This window comes from Balaenoptera physalus (assembly GCF_965194825.1).
Source record: "Balaenoptera physalus genome assembly, chromosome: 15".
Taxonomy (NCBI): Eukaryota; Metazoa; Chordata; class Mammalia; order Artiodactyla; family Balaenopteridae; genus Balaenoptera; species Balaenoptera physalus.
The window spans coordinates 85,047,405-85,066,640 of NC_138894.1; the positions used below are offsets into that span (position 1 = coordinate 85,047,405).

Below are 19,236 nucleotides of genomic sequence, written 5' to 3' on the forward strand. Positions count from 1 at the left end.
GTAGAGGGTTTCAACTCCTCAATTAGAGACGCTTGCCGAATATGGTTAGGAGAAGCCAGACGACTGTGCCTGGAGGCTCTTTACTTGGCGCTGCGGCCTCTGATTATCCACTGAGGCTTTGCAGTGAGTGGTACAGGTGATGGAATTCTCCAGTGACCAAGGTCTCAGACCCCTAGCTGTTCAGGTTCTTCAGCAGGTTCAGTTTACTGTTCCCTCCCTCGGCCTTCCTAATCCTAGCCCTGGTGGCATTGGGATCCTTCAGGCCTGTTTTTGACCTCAGCTGTGGCATTGGGAGTGGGTTACGGGGGGACAAAAACTCATGCTCCTGCTGTACATTCCTGACTTATTAGTCAAGGTTACAGGACTTACTGCAGATGAGCTGGCCACCCAGAGAAGGAACAGATGCATCCTATTTTTACATGACTTTTTCCTTGTTCCTTGTTCCTCGTGCCCATCAGTGCATGATGCTACCCGTCATCTCTGTGCGGATAGGTTCTCCTGGAGCTAAGCAAGAAGCCACATCCTTATGGTGGCGCTGCTTGTGTGTGTTGTCGTTCTGAAGGAACTCGCCGTGGCAGTCTCTCTTCTCACTCAAGGGTCTCTTTATTTACAGACACTGGGCTGTAGGGCTGTTGACCGTAATTCAGCAGCAGTCGCCTTAGTAGGTGGGGAGACAGCAGTTAGTCCCAGCTCAGTTACCCCTGTCTCCTTGTACAGGTTTTTTGAGCAGTTGTTGTGAGGGTTTTTTCCGTAAGCTTTAATTTTTTAAATAACTTGCCTTTCTTACATTTACTAAATTCATATGGCAGTAGGATACCCGTGCCTCCAAAGCTCTCACAATACTAAAGATAGCTTTCAAATGCAAGGAGTAGCTAGGAAGGAAAATAACAAAGTAGATGTTTGCTAATCAAGGGAGATGTGACTTTATTTTTAAAATGTTTTCATGAGGTACATTCACTTAATACTAGGTAATCATACTAGTTAATGCAATAAATATTGTTTGCTCCATGTTGTAGGCCAGCTACCCTTCCCCTATCGTATACTTTAGTTAATAGTTTTCAACCTTGGCTGTTCATTAGAATCAACCCAGAGAGCTTTCAAAAATCTCATTGATTACAACTTTTCAGGAGCATATCTGTCTTAATTAGGTATTTCTGATTAAAAATACACAACCCCCCCAAACCACTCAGGGTAGCTTTAGAAGAGGAGATTTATCATAAAGATGCAGGGATATAATATGTCTTGGAAACTTCAGTGAGGCAGCGTAATTGGATCTCATGAATGACCAGAACTGAGAGACTCAGAACCAAAGATCTTCGGTCTCTAGGTCTTTCTTTTCTGTGTCTCTGCCTTTCTTTGTATCTTTGTCTCCAGGCCTCTGTCTCCCTTCCTTCCTTAGCCGGGTGTGTGGTGCAGCTCTTCCGCCATACGACCTTCCTGCCGCTCCTCAGTGGCTGCACTTCTGTGCTGTGCCCTCCTCCCTCCTTCTCCTGTGACAGGCATGCAGGTGTGTGAATGTGTTTCCCTCTCACTGTCTCTGGAGCATGTGTGCTCTTTCTTATTCTTCAGGTCTTTGGTACTCTGTGTCTTCGTGGGCAGGCGTTTATGTCTTACTGTCTTGGTGTGTGGGGCTGCGCATGGAAGGAAGTGCTCTCGAGTTCTCTGTGTCTCTGATTCACAGCCAGTATCTGTGATTATGTGTCTCTGCCAGTCTGTCCAGGTGGTTTCCCAAGAGTTTATCTGTTCTGTGCTCCTGCTTCTCTCTGTCATCTCTGCAGACTTTATACTTGTTCATCAGAATATAATGCCCCAAATTGGTTTCTCTAGTCCCAGAGGCCTCAGAACTTTGTATCTCCAGGGAATCACCACCTTTCCACTTGATGTGTCTTAATTTGAGTTTGTTTTAAAAACTTGTGGTTTTGAAATAATTTTAGATTTACGTAAGTATTGCAAAGATAGTACAGTTTCCTTACAGCCTTTACCCAGTTTCCCTTAGTGTTGACATCTTAAATAACTGAGGTACTTCTATCAAAGCTACGCGCTTGACACCGGTACAATATTATTCACTAAACTACAGACCTTACTTGGATTTTACTAGTTTTTCTTAATTTGAGTTTTTAAAGAAGGGAATATGGCGCAGTTCGCATTCACTTTCTATCTTTAGCCCAATCTGTGGAGGGAGGGATGGGGGCCGAGAATGGCTGCTAAGCCGTCTTTCTGTGAGGGCCCTTGCACAGAAGTGTGGGGGCAAGAGCTGAGCACCCCTCAGCGTGTCCACCAAGTGCAAGTTGACAGTGAGATTCATCTTGAGTATTTTTACCTGCACTTCCTGCAAATAGGAACAGTTTTGGGGTATGATTACTCCGAATTGATGAAAACAAGTTTATTCTGTGAAATGTGTCATTTAATTACCAATTAAAGCAATTTTGCATTAAAGGACTTTAGCATTTTGGGCAGATATTTATATTAACCAGAGAAAGTATTATCTGCTTTTATGTTTATGGAAATTATAAGTATGTATTTATTAATGCCCTTCATTAATTTTTAAAAAACTTTTCTACAAAGTCTTATTTGAACAGAAGTTAGAGTAGAAAAATAAAGATGGATTCTCCCCCCCCCCAATAATATGTTAAAATATACATGGCTATAAATGCTTCAGACGTCTTTAAAACTTTAAAAATGATTATTTTGTAATACCAATAAAATTTTAAGAAGCTTTGAGATTTAGTTTACATCTCTTGATATCAAATACTTAAGCTTTTTTTTTATTGCCAAGTAATAGAAGAATTCAAGTTGTTTCCCTTTATTCTAATTTTCTTAGAAAATATATAACTTCACTTTAATTCTTACTTCATCTTTCTTAGAGGCCTGCTGTCAGGATGATGCTTTATTATATAATTTAGCATAGTCAGGCAGTGTAATATTGATTATACATAGCAGATGGGAAAATGTGTAACTTATCTACATGGTGTGAAACAACCAAAACTTAAATGGGTTTTGTGCAAATGTATTTCTCTTATGGATGAAATAGTCAATTATTTTTTATAAAGTTTCTCTTCTTCTCAACTTTGTTGCTTGGTATCTTTAACATTTTTCTGTAGTAGCCTGTCAGCCATCAACTGCTGGTATAGAGCTGCTTTTCAAGCGAATTAGCCAAATTTCTTGGAGGTTTTTAAAATTATGGTAACCTAGTGTTGTAATTGCCCTGTACCTTCATGTGACTTAGCTTAACCTTATTGCTTTAGCTCGGCAGATATCTCAATAACATTAAGGAACAGAGGAGATGATGCCTATAGAGCCAGTGTGTATGGTGACTCTATAATTGTGCAACAGCACATCAGCATGGATGGAAGTCGATCTTATAAACTGAAAAGTGAAACAGGTTTGCTGTGAATTTCTCTTTATTTCATATAAAGTATTAGTAAACATCCAGTTAAAAAGAGTTAAGTGATTGTGCTGGTATCATTGAGACGACACTTCTCATCTCTTGAAACTGCTTTCTTGCAAGAGGATTGGTTGGTTGCATGTATGTGTACACACACGTATATATCCGTACATAGTTGCTTTACCACAGGGCATTCTGCAGCAAAAGCATGATTAGCAGAATTTGGGTCTGTTTGAAACAGGCTGTGATAAGTCATTTTGATCTCACTTGCAGACTTCCTTTCACCCCCATAGTTGCTATCACATGTGGAAAGAGAAAGTTAGCCAAAGGTAGAAAAAGACATAAAGGAAGAGGAGGTGGGTGTGGAGAGTTACTAAAGAGACAGATGAGAAGGAAAAGGAAATGTTTAGCTATAGGAAGAAGAGAAGCACCTGCCGCTGCATTTGTGTGCTTCTGCCTCCTGCGTACTTGTGTCATAACAAGTGTGTCACCCCAGTTCATTCAGATGTGTGTATGTGCAGTGGTACCTTTCTTGATGACATCAGGAAAACTAGTTAACATTTATGTTTATAAATAATTGCTCATTTTAAAAAGCGTATTATTGCCCTAGAAACAGTCTGGTCATTTTGTGTTTCTCATAACTAGGCACCGTGGTTTCCACTAGGAAAGAAGAACTGATTGGAATTCTTGATCATTTTAACATACAGGTAATTGCTAAATTTGTGTTTCCGATTAATAAACACAACTGGTTACTTTTTTGTGTGGTTTCATTTGTGGTGTGGAAAGAATTTAAATGGTCTCATATAAGTAAATTGACCACAGAACAAATGTATTTAACTATTGTTAGTGAAGTTCCTTAAAGCTTCCTAATTCAACAGGAACCTTCAATATATAATATAACATCTTTAATTTGACAGAACACACAAGAATATCTTGTCTATACTAGTATGTGCCAAAAGTTATGTTAATAAAATTTATGTTATAAAGTTTCTTTGCTTTCTGCTGTCCAAGTCAGAATAGCATCATAGCTTCCTAAAATCAGTTGCTAAATTTTTGTAGAAAGGAAGTTTATTCTAGCCATATAAAGAAAGCGTTTCTTTATGTATTTTGGAGTTATTTCATCATACCTATAGGAGACAAGACTTGAGTCCATTCTGCTAAGATACTTTGACTGAATAATTGGAAATGGGGCTCATATCGTCCTATAACATTAGCACTGGAATTGTCTTTGGAGGTCATCTACTCTGGACCCTTTATTTTGTAGGTGAGAAACTGGGAGCCAGCAAAAGTAAACTTGCATTTACAGTTGTCTAGGCATGGGTACTGGTGGAGCCTGCCTTGGGATCCAGACATCCCTGTTCCATTCTAATGCTCTATCCATTGTATCACGCTGCCTTATTCCAGGATTAAGAACACCAAGAGTAGTCACCAAGGAAAAAGAATAATTATGAGTATGGGTCTCTTTCCCAGTTTGGTTTAGAACAAGTTGTCCAGAAAAACTTTCTGTAATGGTACAAATATTCTGTATTATGGTGTCCGATGGGGTGGCCACTAGCTACTTGAGCAAATGAAATGTGTGACTGAGAAATCAGATGTTTTATTGTATTTTACTTAAGTGTCAAATGCTGCATGTGGCTAGTAGCTTGCATATTGGGCGGCACAGGTTCAGAAAAATAATTAGTAAAATCTGGAGAAAAGCAGATACAGCAAGTAAATTTGAGACTAGAACACAGGTCAACTTGCTAAGCAAAATCAGGAAAACCAAAAGTTAGAGTGTATGGATTCACAGGTGTTGGGAAAGTCTCGAAGGGCATCCAGTGTAGTATCACACTGCATGCTTACCCTGTGTGCAGTCTCCACCAGATGTTCCTTCAGCGGGTACTTGAGTGGGTAGTAGTGGGGAAATGACCTCTTCCTGAGGCTGCTGATTCCTTCTGTAGGTGGCTGTATTTATTAGAAAGTTGTTGTTAATGGGAAAAGTTGAATAAAGTCAGTTTCTCTAAGCTCCCACTTCCTTGGGGAATATAAAATATGTTTCTTTTCTTTTGAAATATTTGAAGATTGTTATCATAACTTCATTAGTCCTCTTCTTGTACAATTCAGTTAACTAAAGGTTCAAGTTCATTGATCAAAATACGGAAGGTCTAGAGCTACACTTGCTGAGTAACCACTAACCACGTGTGATGGATATTGAGCCCTCAAAATGTGGGTAGTCCAAATGGAGATGTGCTCTCGTATGAAGTACACACTGGAGGTTGAAGACTTAATGCAAAGGAATGACTCAGTTTTCATACTGATTACATGTTAAAATGATAATATTTTAGATATATTAGATTAAAAATATAATACTAAGATTAATTTCACTTGTCTCTTTTTATCTTTTTAATGTAGCTACTAGAAAACTTAATTATATGTGTGGTTTGCATTATATTTCCATTGGACAGCGCTGGCCTAGAACTACCAGGAGGAAGGAGAGTGTTTAATGTCTTTAAGTACCTGATTATATTTGTCCCCTGTGCCTCTTCTTACTTTTTCTCTGAAGTTTACCTGTGTGTGCTTGCCTTTTGCTTACTCCAGGGTCTTGATGGGTAAAGCTGCCAGATTTTTAAATAATCTCTGGTGTAGTATAGAAACTAGGAACCCCATTTCAGAGGATGTAGAAAAAAGAACATGAACTTTGGTGAAGCTGTTAATCCAAAGCTGGTGATAAAATGTCTGTCATTAAAGCTAGTGCACTAGGTCTTAGTTTTAAGAAGTCAGATACTGTGTGAAATTAAGATGCCATACAGACCTTGTTAAAAAAAATACGTGGCAATCAGGGTCTGGTCTACCTATATAATGAGAAAAAGGTGATATGTAGAGGTTTCTTTATAACTGCATAAATGTTTTTTATCGTCTTATAAGATAAGACCCAAAATCTTGCTTAACAGAAAGGTTTTCACCAGTGGTATACTAAATAAAGTACAGTCAGTATTTTACAGATGGTAAAATGAAGGAGTTAAGCATTTTTTTCCTTTAGAGTGGTCCTTCATGTTCTATACCTTATAAACAAGATTATTTTCTAACATATAAATTACTTTGTTATTAACACCAAAGATATAAATGAAAAATGAACTTGAATCTTTTTGAAACAAGTTGAATTAAAAAAATTTTTTTTTTCAACTCCACTTTGAACTGTTATTACATTGTTATTTTAACTGTACTTTAATTTGTTAGCCAGAGGTAGTTTAATTCAAGTAATGGCTTATTTAAAATGACTTCTCCTTCAAAAGATAGAAATGATCCCAGTATTTCCATTTGTTTTACAATATCCTTATGAAAAAATGACAGGATAAGAAATCTGAAGAACTGCTGTACAAAAAATAAACAATACTTGTCATTATAGTTCTGATTAGAAGTAACTGAGTTGGACTTTTTGTATTTAGTTGGAGGAAATAACTAACTCAGACAGAGCCAAATAAGAACCCAAGTCAGCTGACTCTCATGCTAGAGCTCTTCCAGCTCTGTGGTCTGATGGTTGACCAGTAGCATAGGAGTGGTACTCTATAAAACCAGTGAAAGGAATGAAAACTTTCTAAAAAAACACACTTCTTTTGAAAGTTCTTGTGCTTGTGCCCTCATGTAATGGCAGAATATTTAATGTTGGCTGTAGTATTGATATTTATTTTAATATAATGAAATTTTGAAATATTTTCTCTCTCTTAGATCACTTGTAATGGATATTTTAGTTCATTTCTCTTTAAGGAATTAAAATGAAATATTTAAAGATAATTGTTTGTTTGTTTGTTTGTTTGTTTCAGGTAGATAATCCAGTTTCTGTCTTAACGCAAGAGATGAGCAAGCAGTTCTTGCAGTCTAAAAATGAGGGAGACAAATACAAAGTAAGATGCACTAAAGTAAACATAAACCTAACCAAAAAGAATACATTTATAGATTAACATCTATACTGAACATTAATCTTGGTCACATAGTAAATAAGTAAATATCGAGGATTTTTTTAAGTCACTATTTAGAGTAATGTTGTAGGACTAATTTAGGAACTTGTTAAGTAAGACGGAAGTATAATTTTCTTGGTAAATCCTTGCTTTAACTTCTTTGCTTTTAATTCTGAAAGAGAATGAATTCTAAAATTTATCTTAATGGAAGTACAAGGGAATGATTACCCAAACATACATAATAACTTTTAAATGTTAGATTATTTTAAACTTTTTTTAAAATTTATTTATTTATTTATTTATTTATTTATTTTTGGCTGCGTTGGGTCTTTGTTGCTGCACGCCGGCTTTCTCTAGTTGCGGCGAGTGCGGGGCTACTCTTCGTTGTGGTGCGCGGGCTTCTCATGGCGGTGGCTTCTCTTGTTGCAGAGCACGGGCTCTAGGCGCGTGGGCTTCAGTAGTTCTGGCACATGGGCTCAGTAGTTGTGGTGCGCAGGCTCTAGAGCACAGGCTCAGTACTTGTGGTGCGCGGGCTTAGTTGCTCCGTGGCATGTGGGATCTTCCCGGACCAGGGCTCGAACCCGTGTCCCCTGCATTGGCAGGTGGATTCTTAACCACTGCGCCACCAGGGAAGCCCCTATTTAAAACTTTTTTAAAAGCCAACAAAATATATGACTATTACTACAGCTTACAGTGTGACTTTTGAATGGGTTTTGGTATTCCCTATGCTAAAATATTATGATGCATTAAGATCAAGGATACTGGGACTTCCCTGGTGGCACAGTGGTTAAGAATCCACCTGCCAATGCAGGGGATATGGGTTCGAGCCCTGGTCCGGGAAGATCCCACATGCCACGGAGCAGCTAAGCCCACGCGCCACACGTACTGAGCCTGCGCTCTAGAGCCCGCGAGCCACAACTACTGAGCCCGTGTGCCAGAATTACTGAAGTCCGTGTGCCTAGAGCCCATGCTCTGCAACAAGAGAAGCCACCATAATGAGAAACCTGCACACCGCAACGAAGAGTAGCCCCCGCTGTCCGCAATTAGAGAAAGCCCGCGTGCAGCAACGGAGACCCAGTGTATTTACTTGCTTAAGTATGTTTTTAATGTCTTTTTACATAATTGGTCTAAAAGTTTTTAGAGACCAAATTCTTCTTTTTTTCATAGTCCCGTGGAAGTTTACAAACTCCTAATTGTGTTTTTCTTGTTGTTGATATAGTTCTTTATGAAAGCAACCCAACTGGAACAAATGAAGGAAGATTATTCATACATCATGGAAACAAAAGAAAGAACAAAGGAGCAGATAAATCAAGGAGAAGAGGTTTGTAGACACTTAATGCAATTATTTTAGAGATCAGTCAAATTCCTATAGTACTTATCGGGTAAATGGTATTGTAAAATTATATACCTATATATCTATATATGTATATCTATATAAAACTGGTAACATTTTTATAGTACTCTATCAGCTATAACAAGTGTGGTTTTTTACATTCAGGGTATTTATTAGCCTTTACTTTTTTGTCTTATAATAATGGGTATGTCTATATCTTAATTCTTCTATGAGGCTATAAAATAGAGGACAGGGCAGTATCTAACATACTTATCCCTTGGTTCCACAATAAGATATCACTAATTCCCACTTGGAAGTAGTTTAAAAACTATATTTCTTTTGATGGGAAAATAAGCACAAGCCTCAAGTTGGTATTAAACATAATATGCATTTATAATTATATACGATAGATAACTCTTTCATTACATTGGTAAAATGTTAACATTCTTTAAGCACTGATAGCTTGGTAGCAGCTGTCACATCAGTATTCACCAGCTTGGCAGCCATGTGAATGTGCTTGAATTTGAAATCACTCAAGCCAATGTGACTTTTTTACTTAGATTTGTTTTTACATCTGCTATAGTTTGTTCTTGTACTTTCTTCTTCTGATTCTTGAAGAGCAAACCTTTGTTTGATAATCAGAGGCCTCAGAGTTATAAGGCTTATGTTTCAGCTGTTCATCCAGTACATTAAGTCCCACCAATTTTTGTATGATTCTGTATCTTTTTCTTTTGTCACTTAGTCAGTTTTATACAGTCAGTTGCTTTCAGCAACTTTTTAGCATGTTCTTTTGAGATAGAATTGTATTAATGATTGACCCAAGTCAACTTTATTAGCTGTTACACTGACCTTTTTACTTCAAGTTTTTGAGGCATACATATTTAAAATTGGGTTTATAGCTATATGGTTCATTAAGTGAAAACTGAAAAAGCAAAGATGAGTATATTTATTTTTATTCCCCACATTATTTCTTCAAACCTGAGGTGTGTGATAGTGTGCAAGGATGTACTATAAACCACAGAATTGATGATGGAGTATAAGTGTTATTGGAATATCAAAGTTATTGGAGTGTCAGTGTTATTATTGGGGAATGGAAATATTGTATATTCAAGCAAATGTACATAGTATATATTAACATCTATTATTTTAAAAACAATAAATCAGGACTTTGAAGACATTTGTTTGCTTCAGACAGCTTGGTGTTTAAATACCCACTTTCTTCATGGTATACTTTGTCATAAGCTATTGAAGATACTTTGTTGATGAAGTTTAAGAAGCACATCCCCGTATCATGTATCAGAGTTGCTTATGCATAATATGCACTTGATAGGAAATTGTTTCCTAATTAATTAAATGCGCTATATTCTCAAAATAAGCTCTGGATTTGAATAGTTTAATCTTTAAGAAGTAGAATATGACCTAACACAACATTGTAAATCAATAATACTTCAATAAAAATTAAAACAAACAAACAAACAAACAAAAAACCCCAAGCCAACAAAAAAGGATACAGTGGGAGATACAAATGAAAAAGTCAAAAAAAAGAAATAGAATGTGAAGATTAGAAACTGGAAGTCATTCAGCCATCAAATATTAAGATCCTACCATGTGCCTGCTAGCATTGTGCTTTGGCCATGACCATATAATGGCAAATACGTACCAGGATTCTTGGGGTCATACACCTAACTATTCAGCAGAAAGCAGATGGTGGATAATTGACTATGGGGAGCACTACTAAAGGAGTTAAAGATTAGTTTGTGCAAAAGCACTTAATAGGATACTGGCAACAGGGGTTAGGGGCAAGGCAGGGGCAGTGGGAGAGGTATAGCTGTTAAGTAAGTAATGTCTAAGGTAAGAACTAAAGGGTGAATAATACCAGGCGAAGGATGGTGAGAGTGAGGAAGTGTGTTCCAAGAAATAAGCATGAATGGGGTCTTGTGCAAGAGAGCATGTGGTGGTTTTAAACAGCTGAAAGAATTCTACATTGTCTAAAGTGGAGAACACAAGCATGAGAGTTAAGAGGCTAGATGATGGAAGACCTTGTAAAACTTAAGGGCAGTACAACACATGAAAGTGGATGGCTTGATTAAATGTATATTTTCAGTAGATCACTCTGCTGCAGAAGAGAGTGAACTGCTGTAAGGAAAGAACAAACAGAGAGATCAATAAGGAAGGTATTACCGTTGTCCAAACAGATGAGGATGATGTAAGTTAGGGTAGTGGCAGTGGTAATGTAGAGAAGAGCCTTGAAATGGTTTGGACCAATGTTCTGTGGGACACGTAGGGTAGTGGTGAAAACAGAAGCCAGATTTGTGAGTCTGAAAACCAGAGAGAGAATTGAAGAGCTAGAGATAATTTTCATGAAACTTGGATGGAAAGGGAAGATGGCTTTTAGAGGCAGAGGTGGTATCCAGGGGTGGATATTGGTGGTTTTGTTTGTAAATTGGAAAGATAAGTAAGTAAAGTTTTAAATGTGGTCATGGAAAGGAGTCAGTGAGGAGGATTAAGTGGAAAAAAGATGAAAAAGATGGTATGAAAAATCAACTACTTTAGACCTCTTGAGAAGGCAGAAGGGGGGTGAGTAGGATCTAAGTAAGAGATAGGAACTGCACTTAAGTATAATGAAGCCACCTCTTCCATTTTAGCAGGAGGAAAAGACTGCTTTAGGTTTATATATAAGGTTGTTGAACACTGGAGACGGTTTCTTTCTGATAGCTTCTGAGTTCTGTGAAATAAGCATCAGGGAGAATGAGTAAGGGATTAGGGTGGCAGTTATATGAGGTTTGAAGAGAGTGATAATGGATTGAAATAATCCTGAAGAATGGGAAAGTGACTTGGATAGGGAAATACACTAAGATCCATAGTGAAGACCCTAGTTGAACCTGGAAACCATGAATGAAGAGGAGAGGCTGTCTACCCAGGCGTGCAGCTTTAGAAGCTGTTCATACGTCACTATAGTTGGTTTTTGCTTTATTGATTAATTATTAAGAGAAAACTTGGGTAAGAAAAAATGTAACATTTGATTTTTAGAAATAAATTCCTTTTGAGCCTTCCATTATCATTGGAATGGATCCTGGGTATACTTCGCCCAGAAGAACGGTCCAGTCTGTCTATCAGGTAGGGAATTGAGAGAAAATGAGACACTGAGTTTTGTCTATACTTGTGTGGTCTTGAAACTGTTATTCCTTTGCTCTTCTTCATTTGAAGAGTATCTGGTCATTTTTATAGTGCAGAAATTAACAAAATGATTGCACTTAGTAAAAGTATACCAAAGAACCAAAAATATTTTTTATTTTTGCTTTAATTAAAGAAGTCATTTCCTAGCACATCTTTTTCAGTACTTGTTTAGGCAGTATTCAAAAGAAATACATTTGCAGAAAGTCTTGTCTCTTCAATGTTGGTAAGAAATATATTCTTTTTTCTTTTTTTAAGCGACTTACTGAACTAAAGCGCCAGTGTTTGGAGAAGGAAGAACGTTTTCAAAGTATTGCTGGCTTAAGTACAATGAAGACCAATCTGGAATACTTGAAACATGAAATGGCTTGGGCAGTGGTAATTTTCACTTAATTACTTATTCACACATATTTGTAATATACAGAATATACTTGGTTGTAGTTAGTCTTATATGTGACTTTCTGTATAATTTCTTTTTAGGTCAATGAAATTGAAAAACAACTGAATGCTATCAGAGATAACATCAAAATTGGAGAAGATCGTGCTGCTAGACTTGAGAGGAAAACGGAAGAACAGCAGGTAATTATACTTTTTTTATACAGAGGTAGAAGTTGGTTGAGGGGTAAATAAAGAGAGTAATTTTCTGTTGAGGGTTTCCATATGGACCTTTGTACCACAGAGCAGACCCGCTCTTTATATTTACCTTGCCATTCTCTTTTTAACAGCTTTATTGAGACATGATTCATATACCATATAATCCGCCCATTTAAAGTTTACAGTTCAGTGGTTGTTTTGTATATTCACAAGGTTGTACAGCCACCACTGTGGAATTTCTCTGCTGTCATGCTGGAAGTAGATCTCCTAGCCTTTTCTTTCTTTATAGGAGCCCCCGTGTACTCAGTGTGACTGACTTACATCTTAGTATTTTGTTCTACTTAGCTTACGAGCTTCTGGCTCCCAGGCTTAGTTGTAGTACAGGGTGTAATCTTTCCCACCTTACTTTTTCCTGTCTACCCCTAAGATAAGCAGGTCAGTCTTTTTCCTTTTAAGGGTTATGACATTAATCCGTGAAAGGTAATAGATGACTGTGTAAAAGTAACAGAAATGATGAAGACAGTACATTTACTTAGTGATCTCTGGGCTGAACTTCTTATTCCCTCTTCAGGTAGTAAATGGAAATTCAACCCCACCTACCTCTCTCACCTTAGATTTTCATTTCTGAGAGAATATTCTGAAATTTTCATTCAATTCTTCTCAGCTTCATTTCTTAGCTTGTCATAGGGGAAGACCGTGTTGCTTTCCTCTTTAGATACTCCCCAATCTAAAAGTGAAATCCAGTCTTAGTAATAAACACTCATTTTTTTTTTTTCAAGTGGGGAGAGGAAAATCTTGAGGTTCGATGATATTTAGTTCTGTGGCTATTTGCTCTCCTTAAGTATTTGGCCAGACTATGTAGTAAATGGTAAATTTCTGGAGGGTTTGGACTATCTTGTATTTATATCCTTCCCACCATGTCTTACATAAAACCTTTCACATAGTTTATGCTTGTTTATTGATTATAGAATAACTATTGAAGGTTTCTGAAGAAATAGTGTCTAAAGCAGACTTTAAACTTGTATTAACCTAATTTAAACTGAAGATAGATGAATTCTATTTAGTTTGTATAACACCTAGACCAACTTCAATTTTTATAAAACACATAGAGATTATACTACTGATGTCTAAATAACAGAACTACACTACCATTCTATATAATGTTTCCTAAATAGCCTACATATTGACGATTCCCTAATCTGTATCTCCTAATCAAACATTTATCCTGAGCACTTGGTTCAAATATTTGTCTTCCCATCTTTACCTACATGTTCCAGACACTTCAAACTTAGCATTTCTAGTTGAATAGCTGTGACAGAGACTTTATAGCCCACAAAGCCTGAAGTATACACTATCTGGCTCTTTCTAGAAAAAATTTGCTGATCTCTGATCTAAATAGTTCTCATATTTGTCCCTTCCAATCTATTCCTATTTTCAGTGCGACATTTTGGTCCCTAATTATTTTTGTCCCAGAACATTACATTAACTTCTTACTGACATCATCTCCTTTAATTTTTCCCTTTGCCTTGCCTTCCACGTGCTTCCAAAGTGATTGTACATATAGATTTACATATAGTTTCGTTATAGATTTACATATAGTTTCGTATCTTGTTTCCCTGTTATCTAGAGGATTAAGTTGTAAGCTGATCATGGAATTCAGAGCCCTTCTACCCCTTCATCTCATCTCCCACCACTACCCTCTCAGTTCAAGCTCCAGAAATAATTTTAATTCTTAAAATGGTTTTAATGCCTTTCCACATGCTTTTCCAACTCCCGGTAACACCTTTCCCCAGCTTTTTTCCTGGTACATTTTGATTAATCTTCCAAGTTTCAGCTCAAATGCTTCTTTGAAGGCATTCCTAACTTTTTCTGACAGACCTATAAATTATTCCTCGTGCTTTCACAATTATAAATATACATACCCTACTTAAGCATTATTGCGTCCAAACTGCATGATCTATTTGCATGTTTGTTTCTCTGCTAAATTGTGTCTACCTCCCTTTAATTGTGTTACTTGAAGACAGTTGTTACTATATCTTTGTATCCCCAGAAGATAGCACATTTATTGGAAAGCTAAATGTGGAATTAAAATACATTTTAGCATTTCAAATTATTAGAGAAAGGCAAGTCAAAACTACAATGAAGTATCACCTCACACCAGTCAGAATGGCCATCATCAAAAAGTCTACAAATAATAGATGCTGGAGAGGGTGTGGAGAAAAGGGAACCCTCCTGCACTGTTGGTGGGAATGTAAATTGGTGCAGCCACTATGGAGAACAGTATGGAGGTTCCTTTAAAAACTAAAAATAGAGTTACCATACGACCCAGCAATCCCACTCCTAGGCATATACCCAGAAAAGATGAAAACTAATTAAAAAAGATTCGTGCACCTCAGTGTTCATAGCAGCACTATTTACAATAGCCAAGACATGGAAGCAGCCTAAGTGTCCATCAACAGATGAATGGATAAAGAAGATGTGGTACACACACACACACACACACACACACACACACACTGGAATATTACTCTGCCATAAAAAATAATGAGATACTGCCATTTGCAGCAACATCGGTGGACCTACAGATTATCGTACTAAGTGAAGTAAGTCAGAGAGAGAAAGACAAATATTATATGATATCACTTATATGTGGAATCTAAAAAATGATACAAATGAACTTATTAACAAAACAGAAACAGCCTCACAGACATATAAGGCAAATTTATGGTTACCAAAGGGGCAAGGGGTGAAGGGTAAATTAGGAGTATGGGATTAATGTATACACACCACTATATATAAAATAAACAACAAGGGCTTACTGTATAGTACAGGGAACCTATATTCAATATCTTGTAATAACCTATAATAGAAAAGAATCTGAAAACGAATAGCTAGCTAGCTAGCTAGCTAGATACATAGATATGTACCTATCTATATATATCTATGTATATGTATAACTGAATCACTTTGCTATACACCTGAAACTAACATAATATTGTAAATCAACAATATTTCAATTAAAAAAATACATATTTAACACTTTATATAATTATGTTTGTTTACCTAATTAATGTCTCAAGTTTAGTTAGAGCAAAATTAAGTTTGAAATGTGAACCATATATAATTATTTTTTTATTTTTTCTGTTTATTGGAGAAAAATAAAATATACTCCAACAATGTTATTTTCTTAAAGGTCAGACTTGATGAAGCAGAAAAAAAATACAAGGATATTCAAGATAAACTAGAAAAGATTAGTCAAGAGACAAATGCACGAGCACCAGAATGTATGGCATTGAAAGCAGATCTTACTTCTAAGAAAAGGACCTATAATGAAGCTGAGGTGAGAGAAATTTTCCAGTATTAAAAATTGCATATCAACTATAAATACTGTTCATTTATTTTTAAAAGTAGAGGTTTTTGTAATTGTGTTGCTTTCAGACTTTAAAAAGTGTAATGATTTCATATGGCCATATATGTATGTTGTTTTAAAAATATATTTCTGCATATATTCAACCTCTGATTTGACGATTTGGCAAAAGTGGTCTTGAATGGGGTATTTGTTTTTTCATTTTACTAAAGTATGTCTAATTTTTTTTAGGTTTTGTACAACCGTTCCCTAAATGAGTATAGAGCATTAAAGAAAGATGATGAGCAGCTTTGCAAAAGAATTGAAGAACTGAGAAAAAGGTAAGGTAGTTACTTTGCAGTGTTCATAGTTACCTCATTTTGTAATAAAGTAATCCAGGTGAAATGGAATATTTTATTTTCTGTATTATTGCTAAAGGAATTTTATCACATTGCTTTATGTTTTTTAAATGTTAGGTTTTTCATTGAACATTTTCCACTTTGTATTATTTACCGTTAGTGCTGATCAGTCTTTGGAACCTGAACGGTTGGAAAGGCAAAATAAAATATCTTGTTTAAAAGAAAGAGTAAAGGTCTTACAGGATCAAGAAATTTCCATCAATCAAGAGATCGAACAATTTCAGCAAGCCATAGAAAAGGACAAAGAAGAACATACCAGAATTAAGTAAGTGTCCACATTCTTATACTTTTTTCAGTTATTTGAAAATCATCTAGTTTTCCTCTTCATATGAAAAGAGAATGCATGTTTTTTTTGTTGTTGTTCTTCTTCCGCATAATAAGGGATCTTTTAAAATCACTTTCCTAATAAGACTTCTTAAACTTGTAGAATTGGACAGTTTCTGGGATTTCTAGTCCTCGTCACGATTGCATTTTTTTTTTTTCCATGCTAAGTTTTGAAGTCTTCTGACTATTTTTTCCTGGTAACACAATTGTTTTCAAATGAAGAAATCCGCTTTTAGTTTTTAGGTCAGCTGTGTCATTCACTGGTATGCAGGTATTAGGGGAAAAGACTGAGTATTTCTGTTTAACTGTATCACATATCTGTTTTGTTTTTCCACTTGTATTTTGTAGGAGAGAAGAGTTAGATGTGAAGAATACACTGAACTATAATCAGAGGCAACTGAAAGAATTGAAAGATAGTAAAACTGATCGACTGAAAAGATTTGGCCCTCATGTTCCAGCTCTTCTGGAAGCCATAGATGATGCTTACAGACGGGGGCATTTTACCTATAAACCTGTAGGCCCTTTAGGTATTTGTCACCAATTAGTCAGGGTATAATAAAAATTAGAAGTACATTTTTATTTTCAGGAAGGAGTCTGTTGAATATAATTTTAAAACGCTGTTATCGAACAACCATGTAGTTTATATGTAGACTTTGTACATATTTTAAGAAATAATGATAAAATCACTTTAAACTTTGTAACGTTCCTCTTGTATATTTTAAGCATAAAAAAGCCAAAAGAAAGAGAACTTAGGAAAAGGAAAAGTGATTATAGAGTTGAATAATCTGGTTTTGATATTTTTTCTGAATGAATAAATCAATGAACTAATTTGCATGTAATTGATTAGTAGGAAAATTCAGTGATATCAAGATATAGTTAAAAGGCCAATCACCTGAGTTTTGTGTAAAACTTGATAAAATGATTTGTCTTTTTAAGTTTCTGTTTAGGTTGGACAACATTACTTCTAAGTCCTCTTTCAGCTATAAGCCTGAGGTTATTTAGTTATCCTCATATATACATGAGAAAAAAAAATCAATTGAGTTCTGAGGAGTTATCTCTAATTCTGTACATCATTAGGTGAAAATGATGCTATAAATATAAATATACTTTTTTAGTAAAGTACTGTATAAGTACAGTATTATGTACTGTATTAAGTATTGTAGTAATATCTCTTCATTTAAATGATATGTACCTCTATACCAGGATCCATTTCAATAGATGAGGTATTTTTTTCCCTCTCTAAATCTAAAATTTCAATATTAATCAGTTTTACAGAAAATAGTGAAGAGTCTATAACCCTTTTGGCTTGATTTTCAAAACACCATTCAGAGGCTGGAATAGTATTATATATATATACACGCAGGAAAAATACTGTTGATTTACATTAGAGCGAGACAGCTTTTCACAGGATTTGGTGGGTTTTCTCCCCAGTGTATCCAGTGGAATGGGGTATTTCCCATTTGATTAAAATAAGATCTATAATATCATTTAAATTGCTTCATATGAAAGTATTTTAAAGTCATTTATGAACTATTATAAAGATAGTTACATTAATATTTCAAGTATTTATGGGCTTTTTAATAATTTTCTCTCACTTTTAGGAGCTTGCATTCATCTTCGGGACCCTGAGCTTGCTTTGGCTATTGAATCTTGCTTAAAAGGACTTCTGCAAGCCTATTGTTGCCATAATCATGCTGATGAAAGAGTGCTTCAGGCACTGATGAAAAGGTTTTACCCACCAGGGACCTCACGGCCACAGATAATAGTTTCTGAGTTTCGGAATGATGTGTATGATGTAAGACACAGGTAAGGCATCAGTAATTAAATACTGTTTCTGGTTTTGCTTCGTTATGTGCAAGCTCAGAAAGACATTAAAACATTTTTAATGTTAACCATATCTACACTACTGATTTGTAAAATTCCATCAGGCCACGTCTTTAACTTGAATCTTAGGCATTGGAGATACATAGATAAATGAGAGATACTCCCTGCCTTTGAGGTCCTTACATGAGCTCTGTTTTGGGAGACATACTGGGAAATAGACATTGTGTGGCTTAGAAATTGTACTGAAGAAGGGAATGGTGCAGACCTGGCCACGTTAAGAGGGAGGGTGTACGGAAGAACTTGGGCACTCATTACTCACAGTTCAGCTCTAGGTGGTTTACAGATTCCATAAAGAGCTGTGATTGTTTTCTTTAATGACCCTAACAAACCTTCTCAAGGGCACCATACCCAAACTGCCTTCTTTCTTAGCTGCTGGCTAGCTAATCACTTTACCTTTAAAGATACACATGTATGTGTGTGTGTGTATTCCTACATATATATAGTCCTCTCTATATATCCCTATATATATATATTCCTATATATATATATATTCCTATATATTTATATTCCTATTAACAGATTGTTTTAAAATTTCTTTTCTCTCCCACTCCACTTTTTCTTATAAATCCAATTTTTGCTTTTTTCAATTGCCTTATATTTGGAAACATTAAAAATGCCCTTCATTTTAAGCATGTTTTTTCTATATTTAATTTGACTGTGGTATTTTTCCTTTTACTTGGCTTTGGAAATCGCGTGTTTATTCAAGCTTTCTTCTGAGCTTAATGAGGATCATCAAATCATCTTGTCTTATAATTCCTCTTACCAGTGAGGCTCACCGTGCTCGCCTGGAATTTGATGTGCGGTTTTTCCTGTGTCCCCCCCGTCCTCTTTAGGCTTTCTAC

The 19,236-nt window shown here is 36.0% G+C and overlaps 1 protein-coding gene across 2 annotated transcripts in view; it reads left to right on the plus strand.

Annotated features, from left to right (window-relative positions):
- SMC6 (structural maintenance of chromosomes 6) overlaps window positions 1-19,236 on the plus strand; it is a 76,952-nt gene that overhangs the window by 15,234 nt on the left and 42,482 nt on the right. For both annotated transcript variants that reach the window (XM_082426423.1, XM_082426424.1), the window contains exons 5-15: window positions 3,246-3,382; window positions 4,031-4,092; window positions 7,186-7,266; window positions 8,540-8,641; window positions 12,086-12,205; window positions 12,308-12,406; window positions 15,615-15,761; window positions 16,020-16,108; window positions 16,287-16,451; window positions 16,859-17,037; window positions 18,112-18,316. In XM_082426423.1, coding sequence (XP_082282549.1) covers window positions 3,246-3,382; window positions 4,031-4,092; window positions 7,186-7,266; window positions 8,540-8,641; window positions 12,086-12,205; window positions 12,308-12,406; window positions 15,615-15,761; window positions 16,020-16,108; window positions 16,287-16,451; window positions 16,859-17,037; window positions 18,112-18,316 — 1,386 coding nt within the window. The remainder of the gene's footprint in view (window positions 1-3,245; window positions 3,383-4,030; window positions 4,093-7,185; window positions 7,267-8,539; window positions 8,642-12,085; window positions 12,206-12,307; window positions 12,407-15,614; window positions 15,762-16,019; window positions 16,109-16,286; window positions 16,452-16,858; window positions 17,038-18,111; window positions 18,317-19,236) is intronic.